This window comes from Colius striatus, chromosome 7 (assembly GCF_028858725.1).
Source record: "Colius striatus isolate bColStr4 chromosome 7, bColStr4.1.hap1, whole genome shotgun sequence".
Taxonomy (NCBI): domain Eukaryota; kingdom Metazoa; phylum Chordata; class Aves; order Coliiformes; family Coliidae; genus Colius; species Colius striatus.
Window position 1 is genome coordinate 22161342 of NC_084765.1, and position 22660 is coordinate 22184001.

General features: G+C 42.4%; 1 protein-coding gene across 4 annotated transcripts in view; it reads right to left on the reverse strand.

Moving 5' to 3' along the window:
* Positions 1-9650: 9650 nt before the first annotated feature.
* The window catches only part of LOC104560552 (tropomodulin-2), a 37951-nt gene continuing 24941 nt past the window's right edge, over positions 9651-22660 (reverse strand). For 3 of the 4 annotated variants that reach the window (XM_061999992.1, XM_061999994.1, XM_061999993.1), the window contains exons 5-10: positions 21143-21229; positions 18353-18483; positions 17624-17731; positions 17208-17351; positions 16746-16890; positions 9651-13115 (exon numbers count right to left, since the gene is read on the reverse strand). In XM_061999992.1, the coding sequence (XP_061855976.1) occupies positions 13081-13115; positions 16746-16890; positions 17208-17351; positions 17624-17731; positions 18353-18483; positions 21143-21229 (650 nt within the window). In that variant the 3' untranslated portion in view covers positions 9651-13080. The remainder of the gene's footprint in view (positions 13116-16745; positions 16891-17207; positions 17352-17623; positions 17732-18352; positions 18484-21142; positions 21230-22660) is intronic. The other variant, XM_061999995.1, reaches the window with a different exon arrangement.

Consider the following 22660-nt stretch of genomic DNA (forward strand, 5'->3'; position numbering starts at 1 on the left):
AACAACAAAAGCTTGATGTTCTTTATTACAACTGGACTGGTCATTTTGAAAAATGTTTGATCTTCTCTGTATCATCCTGGCAACAAGACTTGTACATAGGCTGGTTCTACCTTGTTAACATCAAACCCCACTGTGTCTCAGGTATGAAATATAGGACAAGAAAACATCCTCTCATTGGAGAAAACATTTTGTTAGTCATGTTTTTCATCTACACCCAGACAGGTTTTTCTCTCTAATTAATTGAAGAGAAACTGATGTTCTGGAGAACTATTCTGTCCCTGTTCCTGTCTGAGCTAAAACAACTCATTTCATTAGGCTATCCTCAGAAATTAATTTGGGGTAGTTCAGTCATTTGGCCCTAGCAAGGCAAGTTCAGCAGGAGCCCTGAATCTTGTGTGAGTATTTTCTGGGAGACAGAGTCAATGTCATCTGAGGAGTGAGGTTGTGCAAAAGTCCAGATGCTGGTTTACATCACTCGGTGCTGAGATTGAAGTAGGGAGCTCTTCACAACTCAGAACTTTTAGGTAAAGGCTTGGCTATATCTGGAGAAGTCTTTTGTACTAACTACACTAAGGGAAAAGCACCTCAGACTTCAAACCTTGAAGTAAAATTGTAAAGTGTTGAAAGAACAGAGCTGTGGTTGTATTCCTCACACTGCAGATCCTTTCTTTCTTGCTGTGGACATCAAGCAATTAGGGGGATAATGCTCATTCTCCTGCTTCCTATTGCATACTTTGTACATGTTAGCCGTACCACTTCTTTTTAAACCTGTTTTATAGATGTATAGCAGAGATCAACTTGAGTGCTTTTTACTTGAAGGGAAAATAGTGATTCTCAATGCAGTGCCATTTACTGCTACTAGTAGATGTGCAGCCCTTTCCCTAGCAGCATAAAAATGGTATTATCTGGAAAAGTAGTGCGAAGAGTTAGTGAGGAGATTTGGGTTCTGCAATATGACTGGAGACTTCTTTTGGTGATGTATCTGAAGGTAGGATGAGCATCAGTGACCATATGCATATAGTTGTGCTATATGTAATGACCCTGTGATCATGAACTGATGAATCCATCTTTCAACTATTAGAAATAGTCACCACTGAGGAGCCAGTCCTGAAAACTTGTAATAACTGTGCAAAGGCCATCTACTTGGGGGAATGGTGGTGTTCCTCCGTTTGGCTCTGCTGGAAGAACAGGGTACAGCTGAACAGTTCTGAATACTTGCAATGAGTATGTGCTATCCTGGGTATGCAAGTAAGTTTGAAAATGCTGTCAGGATGCGGATTTTCATATCTGAAAATGCAAACTGCTTCATGGGTTTTGGTGGGTTTTTTCCTAAATATTTTCTTGTCTTTGTTTCACACTTCTTTAGTCTATAGAACTTACAATCTGGTTTGTTACTCCAGGCTGTGAACTTCAGTTCCTCATCATTACAACTGGATCTTTGTAGTATCTGTTGTATACCTGATCCCAAGTTGTTTGTTGTTAAAAATTGACTTTAATTTCTACTCTGGATTAATGTCTTCCCATAGAGCATGCTGTGACTGGAATTTCCTTTGTTAAAAAGCATTTCAAAAGTGACATTGCTAAAAATTACAAGCACGTAGAGGATTAGGCTTACTTGTTGTCTTTGATTTTGCATCTCTCTTTCCTGAAATATTGCTTACATAGACTTTCACCTAATATTGAAACAGCAAAAAACCCAACATTTCCAACTGTTTCTTCAGTTTTCAGCTCTGTACTGTAGTGATTTGTAGCCTACAGTCCTTGCATTCCTGAAGGTTAGTGGCCTACTGTCCATCTAGCAGAAGATGTAAACTTATTTGTGGTACTTCTCAGTCATCCCACTGGCAGGAGAGTGAATAAACCCTATCTTCTCCCTGCCATGCTCAACAATACAACTGAAGATGTGCTTGAGAGCTTCTGATTCCAAGTATGTCTTTTCCTTCCTTGCTCTGATGTTGAAGTGACTATCTGAATGTTTGAGCCTGCCAGGTGCTGGCAGTGAGTCTTGGGTCTAGGCAGATCTGTTTGGTATCCATCACCTTGGCACTCCCCTTCCTGGAGGCAGTGGTGACACTAGCAGCTCTATCAGCCACACTTCATTACTGCTCCTGGAAGCTCAGGGCTTTCTGCCATATGTTATTCGGACTGGTTGTAGTCTCTGCTGTTTGCTATCTGTTTGAAGGCTTTCATTGGCTTGCCTAGCAAGTGCAGTAAATACTACAACAATGAGAGAAAGGAAGGAGTGAGAATGAAGCCATTAATTAAAGGCTGCCTAGTCTGAGTAAGCCAATGGTTACAGCATAGCTGCCATGGCAACACCGCCCATGGATGCTCCAGCCTGAGTCATGCTTCTGCTCCCCTCTACTGCTCTGGGTACCCAGCTGCCTGCATGTGAAGAGGGTGACACAGCTCTTGCTCCGACCCAGACAGTGAGCAAAGGCTTCAGTGACTCATAGCAGAGATCAGAGGGGAAGGAAAAGCATCACTGCAGCCCCAATGAGCTGTACTGGAAAACAAATGCATGCCTAGTAGATAAATCTTCATTGACAGGGTAGTGCATCAGGTTCTGTAGAAGCTGCTACAGGAAACATGAAGGGGACTTTTTAACATTTTGTAATGTGAATGGGAAAAAGTATTGAATGTATCCGTACCTCAGTTTCCACCTCTGTACTGTGTGAAGGACAGGTATGATACTCGCTGTCTGAGTATTTTTAAATGGTTGCACCAAAACCATTTGTCAAAAATGAAGCAAACTATGATTTATGAATGATTTGAAGATAGCTTAAAAAATACAAAGTCACCTGTACCAGTAAAAGGGGGAGCACAATAGCTAGCCACACAATAGCTAGCCACCCCTTGTAAAGCAGGCATTAAAAAAGGCTTGTTTTCTAATGAAGGGATGTTCTGAGGATCAGTAACCTGAGATAGCCATTACTGTCCAGTTTAGAGAAATGCAGTAAGATGCATCACCTTTTAAAAAAAATTACTTTAATGTGCTTTATGTATTTGTCAGCCTTGCAGAAATCTTAATGCACTTACAGTGAAGCCCACACATTCAGCACAAATCTCTTCCTGCCTCTCCTCCCTCTTCAGTTAACCATAAGTGACTTGTTTGTCATCCTGTGACTTTTCTGCCACTGGAGGCAAACTTGCCATACCTGGAGTCCATGGCAAAGCAGCTGCCAGGGTAGTACTATGGCCTTAACCTACCCAAAGTCCGAGCAGGGAACTGTACTGTGCAGGGCACCCCACTGAACACCAACACTTGTTTCAGAATCGCTTCCCAATTCCTGCTGCTTGTAAAACTTGTCGAGAGGAATCTTGTAATTTGCCTTTGCTATAAGTCGGTGCTAATTAATAGCAGGTGACTGGCATTTCCAGCAGAGTACATGTATGTGCTCTGTTAAAACCCAGTGAACTAAAACCTATTTTATAACAGTGGGCAGGCAAGGATGAGCAGTAATTTACTGCTTTCCTGGGGTTTCTTTCACAGTGTAGAAATACTGTTCGTGTCCTGTGCAGCCAATGAGAGGATTTCCAAATATAGCTCAGCATAGCAGCAGTGTTTACTCTAGAGTAAACTTCTCCAAGGTAGAACGCAGACTGCTTAGGCACCATCACCACACTGATGATTACTCCAGATGCTGGCATGGTCTGAGTGAAAGTGGTTCAAGGTTGCTTGCTATCCTCAACAGTGATGAAGTTAACCTCTGCTTGTGCAATGCCAGATTCCTCTGATCTATGATGAGGGTTTTACTGTATGTACCCTTTGCAGTATCTAAATTCTTTTGAGAGTAAATCATAGAACCATAGAATCGTTATGGTTGGAAAAGACCCTTAAGATCATTGAGTCCAACCACTATAACCTTCCATCTCCCACTGCCAAGCCTAGCACTAAACCATGTCCCTCAGTACCTCATCTACACAGCTTTTAAATATCTCCAGGGTTGGGGACTCCACCACCTCCCTGGGCAGCCTGTGCTAGTGCTTAACAATCCTCTCAGTAAAGAAAAAACTGAAATTCCTCTTTGATTTCAGAGCAGCTTTATTCAGGAGAGGAGATTCAAAGGGTCATCCAGAGGGCTGATTAGCTTGGCACCTTTTTAAACATTTTCAAGTTAATTAGCCTGCTGAAGTCTCTTTTGTTAAGTTTCAGGCAGAGTGAATTATTGGGCTCAGAGTGAACATCCGGAAAAGGATCCAGAAGGTTACTGCCAATGTCTTTTTAGTATCTCTGGCAGATCTATGTGCCAATCTGCTCGTGTGTCCACAGGTAAACTTAATCACCAGCTTTGAGCTGATATCGCACAGTCTCAGCTTAGCTGACAGAGACCTTTAGGCTTTTCACTTCCTTTGTAGCAGGTGGAGTTTACTTTCAGCACATGGGAATATCTGCATATGCCGTACCTAATTCATTCCTGGCATTACATTCCTTATTCTCTGGAACACACTTTTAGTGTCAACTTTTTTCTCCCAAATGATGCAAACATTTGGCCTGACTAAATAATAGGCTGTGTTCCTGCGTATAATTTAAAGATATCAAATACACAAGAAGTCAGACTAGGTGGCCCCATAGTCTCTCTTCTGGCAAAATGAGACCCAGTAGTATCACTATTATATAAACAAAAAAAAATTTCAAAGCAGCAGGAGCTGACAACAACTCGTGGACAAAGCTGTGACCTGTACCACAAGGGTGAAGAAGTACACATATGGCCTTGGTGACAGCTTGTCCAACATTGAGTGGCACAGTTGAGCAACACAGTGACCATGTGCATCAGTGGAAGAACAATAGGCAAAACCTTTTGCAAGTCTCCTCGTCTGCATACAGAGCTCTTCCTTGGATATTCTTGCACTGATTCATTTGACTCCAAGCTTGCAAGACAGCCCAGCGAGTCTTTCACAGGACCAGCAGGTTACTTCAGCCGGTGTCCCTGGGGACTGCTGATTTCTCAGCATTAGCTGTGTGCAGGTTTGAGTCCCAGCTGACTTCAAGGCATTCAGGATCATGCCCCTTCTCCTTGGAAACAGTGTGTTTTCCATTGTACGAATATTATAAGTTACTCATTCTGACTTGTTCATTTAATTATGGAGTTGGTTTGAAACCTTCAGAAGAGAGAAGAGAAATCATTTTTAATTGGATTTTTGTCATTAGTACAAAAATAGAATAGGAAATAACTAGAAGATGTAAGTACATCTGTCTCATTTTAATGAAAAATGTATACCAAATGGAAGAAAATGCATTTTTATTTAAATGTCATCACATATCTTTGTTTAAACCTGCAGTCTTTCTTAGCATGGAAATGATCTTTCATACTCTGTGAGTCTGTATTTCTGGAAGGGACTCCAGCTCTTGGCAGGTGGCATAACTGCTTATGTCCCTGCTGGCTGGCTTTGTCACAGTTGCTGAGCACTCCTGGCCACTTACGACAATCAAACTTCCATTTCCCTTCTGTCAGGCACTCTGTTTTTTCTCCACAAATGCATAAGTGAGATCACTATTCTGCATAAAAGCAGTGTAAGGAGGGCAGCTGAAGTGTGAGGTAATGAGTTCCAGCTTCATACGCAGTGCTGTTGACCTTATTCCAGGCTCAGCAGAGATGCCATAAACTTCCCTGTGGTGCATTTAAGAAGCTGTCACAGTAGTTAACCTGGATCAACCAGTGCATTGGGAGTGTAAAGGCAGGGAGAGCTTAACTGGAGCTTTAATCAGCAGCCACAGAGCAATCCGTTCTGAAGACTAAAATTTAAAGGAGATTATTTTGAGGGGCTATTCTTATTTTCTAGTGAGCTTGACACATTTAATGATACTTTCTCCCCTTGCAGGCAGCCTAAAAGCATGCAGGAAAGAAAAGGAAAAAAAAAAACAAACCAGGAATGGCAGAGAGTGGCTATGCCTTGGAGCGTTGCCAGGCTGGGGGCAGGGGGAGACACTCTCACCAGCAGCTCCTGCCCATGTCTTCATTTTTCAATTCCTGAACCCAGAGTTCAGTGAACTGGTAAAACAAGACGAATACAGATTCAACCTCTAAGCAACCCAGTTAACTTAGATGACAAACATAAGTGTGTTCAGCATGTCAGCATTGCTGGAGTACAAACTAACCAAGAGTGCCAACACCTCAGTTCACCAGCCACTTGTACACAGTGACCTCTCTCTTCACCACCATCATCTGATAGCTCTTAATGCTGATTTAGACAGATGATGAGTGTATAACCTTTTCATGGATGAATGGGCAGAATTAATACAAGATTCCCAGGTTTGGGGAGTTCTTTATATATGTAATGTTCACCAACACAGACTGAAAGTCCAGGTAGTTTTTAGGTGACCTATACCAGTGGTGACAGCTCTGGAAGCAAATAATTTGCAAGTATGAAATGTTGCATTCAGATTCTGTTCAGTATATTATCAATGCAGTCATGAACAGAGAAGATTGAGAGTGGAACAGTACATGCAATTGCTTTATCTGACAGCCTTGTTTTCTCCTCCCTTGCTCATTGACCAAGTCTACCTAGTGTCAGACTCAATAAAGTCAGGCAGCTGGCTATAAGAAACAAACAGACCCTCATTAAGAGAGGCCTCCCATGCTGCTTTTGTTTGTGCTCATCTGCTCTCCTGGAATGGGCAGGAAAAACATGAATATTTAAAGCACTGTACTGTGGCCAGGAACCAGCTGAATACAATTCTGATTTATTTTTTTTTACCATCCTCTCCTTCCTCAAAAAGGAAAGCTCAAGTGCCATTGACCCTTCTGCTCCATTCAGACACAGATAAACACTGGATATAAAGCTGATACAGATTAGAATGACATAGATTGCTTGGTGGTGGTTGGTTTTAGTGTGCAAATGCTGTGCTCTATTAAAATAATTAAAATAATTTATTTGAGAGCTACATGGTGTAGTAGTTGCTGTCCAACATCCTCACACCCAGCAGAACACTGCCCTGTGGTTGCTCTCTATGAGCTGCATTTGGATGCCAGCCTTCTGCAGGTTTGGCAGCAGCTTGACACTGGGCACAGAGTGCAGAGCTCCTGGCTGTGGCTAGAGAAACACACAGACAGATCCGAGCTACTGCAATATGGCAGATGTAGTTAGCTTGCATTTCTTTCACTTTCTTTTGGTATTAAAACTCCCTAGAGCCAAAATTGAGAAGACTTTACTCAGGGGTAGATGCATGAAAAGAATACAAGTAAGGGACTTTCTGCATAGCAGCAGCAGAAGATGGGTGGCAGTGGTAAATGCAGTTTGCTGCAGCTCAGACTGTCTCTCTGAATCACATTAATGAGGAGACTGGTCCTGCACCTGGGGCTTGCACTGCTGTTGCTCAGGCTTAGGAGAGGAGTGAAGAGATTGGAATAGGAAAGATGCCCAGAGACTGTAAGAATACTATCAGTTCTCTTTTGGTAAATCAGTTCTTTTTCAAATGTTCACACACGAAATTATCATTCTGAAAAAATGAGTGCAAGGGAAGAAGCTGATTATCAAAATAAAGGTTCAGATTGAGAAGGTGGGATGCAGTAGCTGTGTTCTTTGGCATATATTGCACTTGTAGTTAAAATCTCAGGGGACTGCAACACAACTCCCGTATTAAAAAGGATGCAGGACCAAAACAAGTCTTTTTGCAAAAGATGTGAAGTACATAGAAAGAAAAGTATCTTGGGGATAGTAAATGGAGTGTGTGACCCCATCAGCTTCTCTGCAGCTGCATTCTCTGATGCTCTCATGACTGTGGATCTGGGGGTTGTGCTGCACAGTTCCCATGAGCACTCCCTCTGATGTCAGGCTCCATAAATCCCAGCAGAACCACACGCTAGGACACAGATACCTCCTCTCTTTTCCCTATGAGATTTCCTATTTTTTGTGAAGAGTCTTATCCATTTTTTGGCATGCAAGAGAAGAAAGATACTGTGAGATTTCAGAGTTCAAGTATTGACATAAATAAAGGCAGTTTTTAAATGGGTAGGGATGTTTTGTTTTTCTGGGTAAACTGTGAACTTCTCTGGGACTGCAGAGAGCACTTTGTGGAGATATTCTGAGGTTTCTTTAACTGTCCTGCATGTGTAACTGTGTGTATTTTCCAGTGTTTTTTAACATGCAGCTAAGGTTCTAGGGGTCAGCTTAACCATTTCATGAGCTTAGTCTATGCCTTTAGGTGCTCTACAGTGTGCTTTATTTCCTTGAAGCCTAAAGCTGTGTATACCCTGGAAGAGATCAGTGTATGTTGTTGGTATCAAATTCTAATGAGGCACCATATGGAAAATTGCCTAGACATTGTGTGGAGAAAACAGCAGGAAATATGTGTGTCTCTACCGGATTCTCACAGGACTGTTCTACATGTTTTCTCAGTAGAAGCTATCTGAGGAGGGATAATTTGATACAGTGTTTCTGCTATGTTTTGAACGAAAGTTCCTGATCAAACAATAGTGATTTCAGGCATACAACTGCTCACAGTTGAGTTCTAAATTTGGAAAAACTGTGAAATGTCTGTCTTCCCTGAGTTAGTGATGAAGCAATCATAAAACCTACCCTTTGGAGCTCCAATGGCAGCAGCCTTTTATAAATTGCACTCATTTTTTACTTCAAAGAAGAACAGCACCCCGCAGAGATCTATTATTGCTTTGTCGCTTAATTTCAGAGAACACTGCCAGCTCATTGCCAGCTTTTCATCCACCAGTACCCTCAAGCCCTTCTCCAGAGGGCTGCTCTCAATCCCTCCATTCCCCAGCCTGTATTGATACTTAGGGTTGCCCTGACCCGGGTGCAGGGCCTTGCACTTGGCCTTGTTGAACTTCATGAGGTTCACACTTCTTGAGCTTGTCCAGGTCCCTTTGGATGGCATCCCATCCCTCAGGCATGACATTGCATCACTCATCTTGGTGTTGTCTGCAAATTTGCTGAGGGTGTACTTGATCCCACTGCCTATGTCATTGATGAAAATATCAAACAGTACTGATCCCACTGTGGACACCTGAGGGATGCCACTTGTCACTAATCTCCATCTGGACATTGAGCTGTTGACCATTACCCTCTGGATGTGGCCATCCAACCAATTCTTCAGTCTACGCATCAAATCCATCTCTCCAATTTAGAGAGAAGGATATTGTGGGGGACTGAGTCAAAGGCCTTACAGAAGTCTCGGTAGACAACATTCATAGCTCTTTTTCTATCTACTGACGTAGTCACTCATCAAAGAAGACCAGTAGGTTGGTCAGACAGGCACTTGCTGAAGCCATTCTGGCTCTCTCACATCACCTCCCTATCCTCCATATGCCTTAGCATGGCTCTTAGGAGGATCTGTTCCATGATCTTCCCCGGCACAGAGCTCGCACTGACAGGCCAGTAGTTCCCAGGCTCTTCTTCTCTGAGGCATATCTCGTCAGGCCCCATAGAGTTACGTATGTAAATCTGGGAAGCCTGTTCAACCTGGGAGGAGAATCCAGGTTTCTTTGTTCCCAGTGCTGGGCACTCAACCATCATTCACAAAGCTCCAGCCCAGTGCACAGAATGTGGGGGGAAGGGAAGGTAAAACCTAGCTGCTAATCCAGACAAGTGAAAGCTGCAAGAACCACAGTGGAGAGAGCTGCTTAATCTGATGTCAGGGTGTCAAGGGAGGTTTGCTTCAAGGCACAAAACCCTGAGAAACTGCAAAAGCCAAATCCTTTATGAAGATTTATTAAGAAAAACCACAATGCTGGGGAGTCACTGTTACATAGCGTGGTAATTCTCTTCCTCTGAGCAATATGCACCACACTGTGCGCATGCAATCATTTTGTTCCCAAGATAACATTTTCACCTAGCGTTATACATGTACACATATGGTCCTTAGTGCACACTACAGTTCACATATATGTTAGGACACACACAAAGTTAAGCTTTTCCATGAAAACACTGTATAAAAAATATAAACCAAACTGAACTGTCAAGACAAGAAGCAATGTGCAAAAATAGACAGTTACTCCTGAATGTTTGCTTAAGAAAAAAGGATTCACCTCTGTTCCCCACTCAGCATTGAGTATGCCAGATGTTGCTTGAAAGTAGAATTTAAAACTAGTTACATGCTGACCCCCTTCATGTTAGTTGCAGAGTTTTTTAACCAGCTAAATAATCCTATATTGACAGGAAAATCTGCCTTCATGCATCACCATCACGTGCTGCTGTTATACTGAACAGATCTTCATATTGTTGCAATGTTTGACCTGTGATGCTCAAGGCCAGGTGACAATTAAGCCCTTGTGTGGAGCACACAGAAGAGGCAGGACAGAGATGTCCCTAGTTACCGAGCCCCCTGGCAGGGGCTGGCAGTAGCTGCCTGGAGAAATGGCCAGGGATTAGGAGTTCTCCTCACAGGTACTGGAAGGAGCCAAACCTCCCAGGTCCTCTGCCATGTGGTGTACAGCTCCAGGCACTGTCTGCTAGTGCATGGTAGAGCTGGTGTTTGGATGATACTCTCAAGTGCCTGGGGAATCCTCCTTTCAGAGGAAACATGCCCATGCAAAGAGTGTGGTAGATGAAGGGACAGAGAGCCCACAGGGCCTTCCCCAGCCAGGTGTCTTGGTCCACGATGCAAACTGTAGCTGACAAAGATGGAGCCACCTGACTGTATAACCACTTGTGTGGCTGTGAGCAAAGCTATACAGGATGACATGCTGCAGACATGAAGCAGTCAGACCAATCCATCCCTGTAAAACTGCTGCATGCAAATACCAACATTTTAAATGGCAATTAAGACTAGAAATGGATTGCACTTGTTTCCCTTAAACACATATATCTACCACCCTTTATAAAAAAAAGGAACCATTTAAAAAAATCTTCAAAATACATTAAAAAAAAAGATAGTGGGTACTCCCTTGGTTGGATCAAAGAAAATGAAGAATAAAATAGGGGCAGTGTGATTCCGATCACTGAAGTTTGTCAGTAACGTCATTTTTTGGTTTTGGTGGGGAGGAATCTTCCTAACCCATAAGACTTGATGCTGCAAAGCCAAGTATTCCCCTGGTAATCTGCACGGTTTTTTAAGGATGGCTTATTTAAGCCCATGCAGAGTTATAAGTGCATTACAGAACTTGTCATTGTTTTTTCATGTGATTTTTTCAAAGTTTTTCCCAGCAAATCTTGTATGGATCAATGGAAAATCTCAGCAAGACTGCCTTATGTGTTATGATTTTTACTCGCAAAGCAAAAGTTTCAGCCTTATTCTGAGGAAGGGAAGAAGAGGTGGAAATTGTAAAGACTGGGAGCTCTCCAGCAAAGTAAACTATGGATACTGCACTTTACATCCCAGCTCAGCAGACCATTTTAGCTAACAAGTGGGATTTAAGGGTATGTTATCAAGATTGGACTCCAGTGTGAAAACTAGTATTCATCAGGAAAAGTGTTGCCTTGGACCTACTCATTACCATTACAGAAGGCACGAAGGGAGGGTTCATCCTCAAGGCTTGCACCCCAACTCTGGTCATGAAAACCTCACTCAGGCAAGTATATCAAACATGCGCTGGCTGCTCCTGGGGATCCCCTGGTTTCTGCTCCCTGAGTGCCCAGTTGCACAGTGGGTCACAGCACTCTCCCTGGGTCAAGAGTACACTGTAGGGCTGTATAGGAGCTCTCAGAGGAGAGGCCAGTGTTTCCTGGGTAGCTACACTGGCCACGGGTGCATTTCTGCAGTTGTCTGAAAGCACTGGGGTGTGTGACACACTGAACCCCAGTCTCTCTTAGCTCTGGCAGCACACCTGCCTGTAACCAGAATGAACCTCTGGCTCTTAGAGACAACTGTTGGCAGTGATAAAACAGTGGTAGACAACAGTTTTAGACTATAAAATACACAAAATTAAACACCAGGCTGAATTCTTACTAAAATGTTGATGTTGTTGAGCATTGGGGTTAGCTGCTACTTCACAAGTGCTTATTATCTCCAAAAACTGAGTTAAGGCCCTGACTTAGCAAAGCATTTGTGCATATGCTTAAATCTGCCCTTATTCAGATAAGCACTGATGTGAATTCCTAAGTGCCTTGTGATATAGGGACAAACCTGAACTGGAGCCTATAAATGTAAGTTATGTAGCTGTCACAACTACCCTTTTAATGTGGGGTTTTTTTTCCTGGTAGTACAGCTGCTTTCCTGGATTAGCTATTTAATTCATCTTCATCTAAAAAGTCCTGAGAACAGTTCTATAATACTAATAAATGTACATAAATACCAGAGCTAAAAAAAGTCAAACACATGGCTCAAAGCAAAACAAATATTGCTCAGAATACTTGTTTAGAGTAAGATTAATAGCTGTAAACTGTGCATTCTAGTAGCAAATAAAAACCTGTTGGCCTAGACAAAAACCCAAAACATCTGAAGTCTATACGATTGGCAGCACTAATATTACTTTATAATGTGGAGTAAGGATAACAAGTATCAGTGTAACATTGCAAAATGATCCATCTAACCTAAGCTTATGTAAACAAGAAGGCTTTGACAATGTTTATATGCCTAGGTGTTATCCTGCACTTGGACCTGGATGGGTGGAGAACCAACAAGGTGGAAGGGCACTGTTCCAGCTGCCCAGATCCCGCTACAGGAGAGAGGCTCAGGGTGTGATCCTACAAACACATACTGGCATTACTAGTTCAGCTCCAAGAGCATGCCATTGCAGGATTCAGTTCAGCAGGACTACACACATGTAAGTAAGGATTATTCACAAACATAAGGCATTGCAGAACTTGGCCCTAAAATTTCTATTTTCAGCAGAGAACCTCTTATCCATACACAAGATTGTGTTTTAACATATCCAAAAGTTATCGAAAATAAGGGTGGGAGTCACTCTATGTTATGCTCAGATTCTGCATATTGGCTTCAAACATTGCAAGACATTTTTTTCCTTAAAAATCAAACCAACTATGAATCTCCTCTCGTAAAAATTAAAGTAACCATGAAAGTTAAAAATGAGCAGGCTGTGTTTTCAAGGTTAGAAGGAGACATTAATAGAAATGAGCAACTCCCTTTGCAACAGTTTTCCAGTGCCTTCCCTTCTGCCCAGTGAGCACTCGGAGATTGCAGGTGTTGGTGGCCTCCAATCTTGCCTTGCATCCTCTATGGTGTGGCTAATGCCGCTCTCCTTCCACTCGCTTTTTACGCACTAGACCAATAAAACAAGAAAAGAGAAGTCATTATTGCTTTCCTGAGAGCCCAAGGACCTTTCTCACTGACACATTCCCTTGCCAGTAACATGAATAGGAACGAAGGAGCTTCTAAGAAATACTCAGCAGGATTATGTCCATCAAAGCAGTAATTAACATATTAATGCTGAAAAACACAGTGTATTTAAATTGCACTTTTCTGTATCACAGACTGTAGAATTTCACCAAGTATTCATGTTAATGTTTTCTATAAAAAACAGATTCTGAGCTAGAGGGTTTAGATTAAGAATAAATCACTACTTCCAGTGCTTCCTCCCAATGGCTCCATTTAGAATTCTGTTACAGTTTGGTTTTTACTTTAAATGCCACTGTGTTCCAGCTGCTTTGGCACTGTACTGTTCTAATATACGTGGCAGTGCTCTGGATTATTTAAGTATTAGGCACCAAAAGTAAATAACTTTTGTAATTTCACAAGTGTATACTACAGGTAAGCAATAATATCCTTTTAGGAAATAATCTGAAGTAGTCTTAAGTACCACTATCAGTGAGGCTCAGCAACAAGGAAAACATCATGCGCAAGAAAGGAGGAAAAGGAGGTAGGAGGCCTCCATGGATGAGCAAGGATTTGCTGGGACAACTCAGGCAGAAAGCAGCCATCTATGAGAGGTGGAAACAGGGGCTGGCTTCTTGGGAAGAGTATAGGAACATTGCCAGGGCATGCAGGGGTGCAACTAGGAAGGCCAGAGCCCTTCTAGAATTAAATTTAGCCAGGGAAGTTAAGGACAGTAATAAGGCATTTTTCAAGTACATCAGCAGCAGGATGGCGAGGGGTAATGTGGGCCACTGCTAAATGCTGAGGGTGCCCTGGTGTCTGAGGATGCAGAGAAGGCCAAAGTACTGAATGCCTTCTTTGCTTCAGTCTTTACGGCCAAGGCTGACCCTCGGGAAGCCCAGTGCAGCAAGGATAACAGGATGGCCAGGACAGCAGAGGACTTGCCCTGGGTGGAAGAGGTTAAAGACTTGTTGTCCAAGCTTAAGGCTCATAAGTCAATGGGTCCTGATGGGATGCTTCCTAGAGTGCTGAGGGAGCTGGCTGATGTGATTGCTAAGCCTCTCTCCATCATGTTTGAACAATCATGGAGGACAGGCAAGGTGCCTGAGGACTGGAGAAAGGCCAGTGTCATGCCAGTCTTCAAAAAGGGCAAGAATGACCCAGGAAACTACAGGCCGGTCAGCCTCATCTCCATCCCTGGAAAAGTAATGGAAAAACTCATCCTGAATGTTATCACTGAACATATGAAGGATAAGATGGTTATCGGGGAGAGTCAACATGGCTTCACCAAGGGGAAATCCTGTTTGACCAACCTGACAGCCTTCTATCAGTGCATAACCAGCTGGCTAGATGAGGGGAGAGCAGTGGATGTCATCTACCTTGACTCCAGCAAGGCTTTTGACACTGTCTCCCACAACATCCTCATCAGAAAGCTCAGGCAGTGTGGCTTGGATGAGTGGACAGTGAGGTGGATGGAGAGCTGGCTGAATGACAGAGCCCAGAGGGTGGTGATCAATGGCACAGAGTCGAGTTGGAGGCCTGTGGCCAGTGGAGTTCCACAGGGATGGGTTCTGGGGCCAGTCTTGTTCAACATCTACATCAACGACCTGGATGAGGGGACAGAGTGTACCCTCAGCAAGTTCCCTGATGACACCAAACTGGGAGGACTGGCTGATTCCCCAGAGGCTGTGCTGCCATTCAGCGGGATCTCAACCGGCTGGAGAGTTGGGCAGAGAGGAACCTCTTGAGGTTCAACAAGGACAAGTGCAGAGTCCTGCAGCTGGGAAGGAACAACCCCCTGCTGAAGAGCAGATCTGCAGAGAGAGACCTGGGAGTGCTGGTTGATAATAAACTAACCATGAGCCATCAATGTGCCCTCGTGGCCAAGAAGGCCAACGGCATCCTGGGATGCATCAAGAAAAGTGTGGCCAGCATGTCGAGGGAGGTTCTTCCCCTCTGCTCTGCCCTGGTGAGGCCTCATCTGGAGTCCTGTGTCCAGTTCTGGGCTCCTCAGCTCAAGAGGGACAGGGAACTGCTGGAGAGAGTACAGGGCAGGGCCACCAAGATGATCAAGGGTATAGAACATCCTTCATACGCGGAAAGGCTGCAGAAACTGGGGCTGTTTAGTCTGGAAAAGAGGAGACTGAGGGGAGATCTCATTAATACTTATAAATATCTAAAGGGTGAATGTCAGGAGGTTGGGACATCCCTCTTTTCTATAGTAGCTAGCAACAGGACAAGGGGTAATGGGATGAGGCTGGAACACGAAAAGTTCCACTTAAACATAAGAAAAAACTATTTCACTGTGAGAGTGAGGGAGCCCTGGCACAGGCTGCCCAGAGGGGTTGTGGAGTCTCTTTCCTTGGAGGTCTTCAAGACCTGCCTGGACATGTTCCTATGTGACCTGATCTAGGTGAACCTGCTTCTGCAGGGGAGTTGGACTAGATGATCTCTAAAGGTCCCTTCCAACCCCTACCATTCTATGGTTCTATGATTCTATGATCATCTTGGACCTTGAATTGTCTGTTTAAACTTCATGTGCTCTGATTGCATCAACCATCTGATAGTAACTTAACTCTGGATTCTCATTAGAACTCAGGTAGGTTGAAGTTGCTGTTTAGCAAAGCAGGAGGGCAGATTTATTTTGACAAGCAGCTCCATGTGGATTTTTACAGCACTTAGGATCCAGACGTTAGAGAGCAGGTCTAGTTGGGCAACACTTGCTATACTAATCCCTAATAAAAATGTATTGAATCTTCTCTGACTTGGCCAGATAAAATTAGTGAGGTTCTCCTGTTCATGCAATACAAAATTTGGTGTTACATCAAACTGTCATGTCCTGTTTCTGATATTGATCTGCTGAAGTACAGAACAAAAGCAGTAAAAATGAATGAATGAATGCCTTGCACTGCAGAAAGTCAATAACAACAATATATTACTACAAACATCCCATTACTTTACGATTTCATTTCATAGTGCTTTCTTGGCAAACAGATTGCCTTATTCCAAAGCCTACAGTGTAGCATCAGTCATTTGTATCTGGTTTCAGTATCCATTTATTTTATTTTATTGATTTTTTTTTGGGTATTCTGTCCTACTAAATCATGAACAAAACCATAAAATACAAAAGCAGGAAAATGAAGATTAGGCACAGGACATATATCTAACGTCAAAAAAAAGTCTCTTTTGTTCCTTTGGCTGAGCAGCTTGGTCTGTCATGGGCAGTCCAAAGAAGGGAAGACTTCTGTGTGCATTGAACAAACAGGGTTGGTTTAGCTCTCTACTTGCTGGCCAGAACAGCTGACAGAGCAGCTGGAAATTCAAGGTGCTCTATGTAAAAGGCTGAAGTAACTCCCCTTTCTGGAAAGAGTAGGAGAAAGAGAAGGACAGTGGCTCCTAATAACAGTAAGATCTTTGCTATTGTCTGCTCTAGAGCCTGTGGAGCTATGCTTCACCCCCCACATACAGCAGATTGAATATTGCAGAGGTAAAATTGAATCTAATGTACAGACAGGAAGAGTTGTATCTAGGAAGGTTAGGACTTGGCTCACATATACAAAAGGTAGTAACATCTTACCTAGATCGTTGTTCTTAGTGATAGCTGCTGCTACCCTTGTTCTTGGACCTTGTTTCGTGAACTGGTATCCAAACTTGAGAATCTTGGAGTTCTCCTCCAGCATCTTGGCAATCTCCATCTCTACAGCTGTCCCCAGCTGCTGCCTCTGTTGGTGATGTGGTGAAATGTCCCCAAAAGAAATGTTTTCATATGAGAAAGAAATAAGTGGTTATATTTCAGTACCATTCTGTAAGTTACAGAGAATCCCATCACTGGAGAGTTTGTTCTGTTTTTTTTTCATTTGGATTTGATCAGTTTTATCTAGGAATTTTCCACCGGTTAGTTTCATGGGCATGAGACACGAGCTGCAGAATGAGTGAGCCAAAAAGGTCACTTTGACTTTGCCAGAGCCCTCTAGGAGAACCCTCTGGAACCCATACAGAAGGGAAACAGAAGTAAACTCACTCAATACTCTCTCCTTACCTGGTTGTCAATTTTAATCTCTGTCAGGGATTCATTCTCTTTCAGTGCATCGATCAGTGCCAAAATACCTGTCCCAGTGATAAAGTTGGACTCTACATTCAGACTTTTCAGTGTTTTGTTCACTTTCAACATATCTGCAAACGCCTAAGGGGCCAAAAAGAATGAATATGAGATAATGCCATGAGAGTTTCAGGGAATAACAATCATTCTGCAAAACATAGCTTGATACCTACAAAGAAATAAACCATAAATAGGCTTAGAAGAGCACAAAAGTAGATCAGAAGAGATTGTACTTACACTTTGCATAGTCACAGGGAAATTCTGTGAGGAAAAAAGCATCCTAAAGCAGACATAGGCCTACTTAAAAATTCTTGTGTTGGTTTTTGGGTTTTTTTACAAGCAGTGTTTAAACTTACAATAGCTACAGGATCATTGCTTCGAGTAGCTGCAAGGCTGAATGTCTTCACATGTGTGTTGCTTTCTAAAGCTTTAGCAAATTCTTTCAGGGTTGGAATAGGAATATTCTGTAACAAGAACATAAATACAGTAATTAGGAAAGCCAGTCACACCATTATAGACTGATTTTAATTATTATCAAAATGACTGATTGACTGATAGCCACAGTCTATGCAATTTAAACATCCCAAATGCTTTTACACGTATCTCAGAATGTACAAAGTGTTCTCTGCTTAAAGTGGCCTTCCGAGACACGTGGAGTCCTGCACCAGTATGCAGTGTCAGCACTGCCTTTAATTGGGTCAGGCCAACACAAGCACATGACTGATCTCTGAGCTACTTTCCTATTTTGCTGCTCTGCATTCCAGCTCCTTCTCATCTGCATGTGTGGGCTAATTGAATTTGGATGGTGATGATCATATAGTGCCCATGAGATATCTTGCTTTACACTCTCCAGCAGAAAGGCAGTCAAAGGGAGTCATCCCTTGGGCTTTTGATTGGTATCTAATTCAATATCAGGCGTTGATGACCTTGGAGCCTCTACAACAGTTTCTTCCACATCCCTTTCCTGTGTGTTCTGCCTTTTCTGAACAGTAAAGAGAGACAAAATTTGAAGATAATAGGCAAGGGCTTTGGAAATATTTGAGTAAACCCTCTCATTATGACATAAAGGAAACCACAGTGTCTACCTTTATGTTGTTGAGATTAATTTCTGTGAGACTAGGATCATTTGCTTTTATCCTTTGTAAACTTGCTTCCACGTTGGTCGGATTAGGTGGTTCTTCAAAGATGGGCTTGACCTTTTCACCTTTCACCACGTCTGCAACAGAAGATCTTGTGAAACATTGACATGAGAAACAGTCATCATCAGTCACAGTCTAGCTTTTCAATTCCTATTTAGGTTTGTACTGTAGCATTCAAGAAAGGGTTTTCACAAACCACAAAACCTGGAAACAGGAGTGTTAGCCTCGTTATCCCTGCTGTGCCCTTTGCACTGGCTGTGCCCCCAGGAGCACATTACTGGAGGCTGTGGTCACAGAGCCTGGGCAGTATTATCATGGGCAAATTCCTCCTTTATGTACACAGGTCCTGGTGCAATTAATTTGAGACAAAGCAGCTTTAAAGACTATTGTATAGAATGTCATATACTGCAAGGGCTGCTTTGTTCTTTGTCTAATATCTGCAAAGAAAGGTGTGCTCAGAACTTGCCCATTACATTACTGAAAAAATGCCCCTGCACCTACGAATAGACCATGGTAACAAAGAAACATGATCAGGAGGCCCTGCAGTTTCCTTCTCTAGGCTGACGTTATTAGCCTTACTCTAAATTCTATTAGCTCTTGTAAAATTGCAACATCTGCACTTTCTAAATAATAAAACTATCAAAGCATGGAAAGTAAGTCCGTCTGCCAGCACCAAGATTTATGGAGTCTTTGAGTATTCATGCTCCAAAGAGATTCAGTTTTTGATGCTGGAAGCTATGAGCTATAAATATTCTTCGATGTATAAATATCACAGCTTAGAACACAATTAGTACTTCTAATTCCCACATATGTAGTTGTGGAGATTAATTTATAAGCCCTGACCACCCAAGCCACTAGAGGCAAGGAAAGAATATGTTACTGACCACAAGTATGTTAAAACCCTTTCATTTTTTCCTTGCAGAGGGTGAGTGATTTTGAAGACTTGTGCTCAAGTCTCAAACTACTAAACGTTGCTATTACAGTGCAATGGGTAAAGTTCATGTCATGTCATGGGCCTAAAGAAAACCAAATATTTTTTTAGAATTTATACTCTTAGTTTCACTCTGCCCTCTTTCACCCTGAATTTTTCTTCTCTAACTCCCTGAGAGATCTCCCACATCTTTGAATAACACTCCAGCCTTGCTAGGGAGTATGGAATTGAAAAGTAGTAGTAAAATGCATATAGATAATTCACTTTGGGTACAAAGATGGAGAGTAAACAAAAACCAGCACAGACAGTTTTTGCATTTGTGGCAATGCCCTGCCAAGCTGGGAACAAGGGAGAGACTTGCACCCTCTCCTCAGGTTCGACATTGCAGTACACTCAACCTAGAGTTAGCAGTATTTTTCATTTTCTACTTCTTGTTGCTTCCCAGGAGTTTTATCTTGCTTTTTTAATCAGGGTGCTGTTTTGCCACATTGAAGGGCAACTTTTGAGATATCTCCTTCTTTTACTGAAGCATTTCACTTGGCTGAAGAACCTTGCTTTTGGAGCAAAGACTACAGTGATGTGATGGTGATTTTCTGGTTCTTAAGTCTGTTATTGGAGCATAGTTTAGCTGACTCACATAGCTGACATTTTGACTCAGTACAACAAAAATATTCCAAAATCTGTATGGATTAGTAATGCTTGTGGTTGCCTGTTGTGAGATAGGTGGCAGCTTGCACAGGGCCCTGCTGGGGAGGCTTCAGAGCAGTCATAATCCTGAGAAAAATGAGGTGACACGCTGCCCTGTCTACTTTCCCACCTCCCCTTTAGTAATGAAGGATGGAAATGAAAGTCCTCAGTAAAGACAGTTGCTGTTCTCATGGCCTTAGAAGAAGAAAGGGTTTCTTGTCTACTGTTTCCATAGTAAAGAGCATCCACAAATTTGCCTTAAAAAGCAAAGCTTAGCCCACTTGATATCCCAGAGCTTGGAGGTGCTGAGCTCTGGATCAAGGCTCACAGCTCTCAAGAAAAATTCAGAATTCAGATGTACCCATTTCACCCTCCCTCCAGCTTCGTGTCAGCTGCTGAGCTAAGATCTGGTTCACCAAAAGTCAGTTTATTTAGTGCAAACATTTCTGGATTTTAGTAACTACAGCTGTTTGTGTTGGAGGATTTCCTGAACAATTACACTTCCCATGTACCTAAGGAATAGGCAATATCTAAACACATTGCCACAGGACTGAGATGGAGGTGGTAGATCAGATGGAGTAGCCAGGGCAGGAGTAAACATTCATGGGCTCTTTGCCTCCCTGTGGACGCGGCTTGACATGAGTCTGGTCATAGATGTGACTCTGACAGGGACTCTGCCAAGTTTGAGCCCCATGGTTACAAGTTATTTTTGAGTTGTATAAATGCAGGCACTGGGGGTGAGATTGCCTGGCCTGTGCTGTGGCCACCTCTTACCTACAGCTCACTGTGTCTTCTGTCTGCTCCTTGAAGTGGAATGAAGTGAAATGAAAGTATATACATCTTTGCTTCTTAAATATTCCCATCCTTTCAAGCATCTCTGTACAAACAGATATTGCTGTCTAGGAAAACAAAACTACTCAGGAATGATTTATTTCCACAGTACTGCTGTCACTATAGATAATGAATTTAAAGATTGTGTTTACTTTAAAGAGTATTAATTACATCCATCAAGGTAAGGCCTAGTTACACTACATTAAATTAGACCAATACACCCAACCTATAGGTGTACAAGTGCCTGAAGATGATATATAGCTCACAAGAGAAACTTGCTTGCTTACTTCTCAACGGTCCTTTTCCATCTTTACTGCGGGCTCCTCCTTCATCAAATTTTGGGTTGTTGACCATGTTGTGCACTCCAAGAACAGCTAAAATGTGTGAACACCAGCATCAGGATACAGTGTTACTGGCAGAAACAAAGACTGCAGAAAAATGTCCGCTACAAATTCTAGTTTTGTTCCCCAAAGAAAACAAAAGCTTTATAAAATATTAGCTCTGAGTCATGCTTGCTTATAGGGAGAGCCTTTAGGGGTCTAAATAGAGGAGATACAGAGATTTTTAATACAGATTTTTGAACAACTGAATCTATGTAGTATACATATCACAGAAATGCCATCTGGAAGGAACTGCTCTGAGCCACCTTGTCCAGCCTCCGCCTCAAGCAGGAGTGTTGCCAACATTAACCAGGTCAGACATGGCTTTGTATAGCTAGATCCTGAAAACATCCAGGGATGGAAATCCTACAGTCTCTTTAGGTAACTTGTTTCAGCGCTACACTCCTAATAATATTTTTCTTCAAAATGCACAACATGAACGTCTTTGTTGTATTGTTTGGCGTATCTGAGAAGAATTTGACTGTACCTGTCATTAGCTTAATAAATTGGCATTCACAATGGGGTTTCTTACAGAAGCAATTGGATGATAACATGCTTGGAAAAAAAGTAATTTATTCTTTATATGACTTTATAGGATCATCCATTAATTAAAAGTTAGTAACTCAATGTAGATTGTTACTTTTATCATCATTTATTTTATTATGGGAAATACTCTGTTCTGTAAGCAAATGACTCTTCAGTTGCTGTTACAGAGTCTATTTTCAGCACTCTTGGCAGTAGGTTTGCTATTTGCTGTTTTTCATTTGACTTCAGTGCCTACAAATTCTGCTGTGAATGGCTGAATCCTGATCATAGCTCAGCAAAACCTGGAACTTCCTTCCATTACCTTCAGATTTCCTGAGAACCTCCATTTGCTTTATAAGCCTGTGATTCCTGCGATACTCCACATTCAAAGTCAGAGCCAAGACTAATGCATCACCAAATGGGTGGTGTAGTCAAGATAATGGCAAGGTCATATCCTTCAACAGGACAACACAGTAGCTACAAGAGTTTTTAGTTTAATGTTCATCTAACCCAGACTTGGATTAATCTAATATGCTAAAATAATTCAGATTTTCCTAATGAAAACAAATAAAAAAGTAGCAATAGAATTGCAGTTCTCCCACAAAAAATGTTGTATAAGCTAGCACCCAGAAAAGGTAGACCATGAACCTCAGAGTGCCCAGGGAAGGACAGGATCCACTCTGAACTGCATGGACAAGGCAAGAGATGTCAACGGTTCCATGGAGAGGTCTCAACACTAAGTTGAGCAGGTGTTTAGGATGACCCGTTGACATTAATCTCACCAGCTCTGGCTAGTTTTCCCTAATTAGGGATTCAGATAATACTCTTCTACTAGCACAAACATATGATGTAGCCATGACACAAACTGCTTGAACGTCATGGGCAGCTCAAGAACTACAA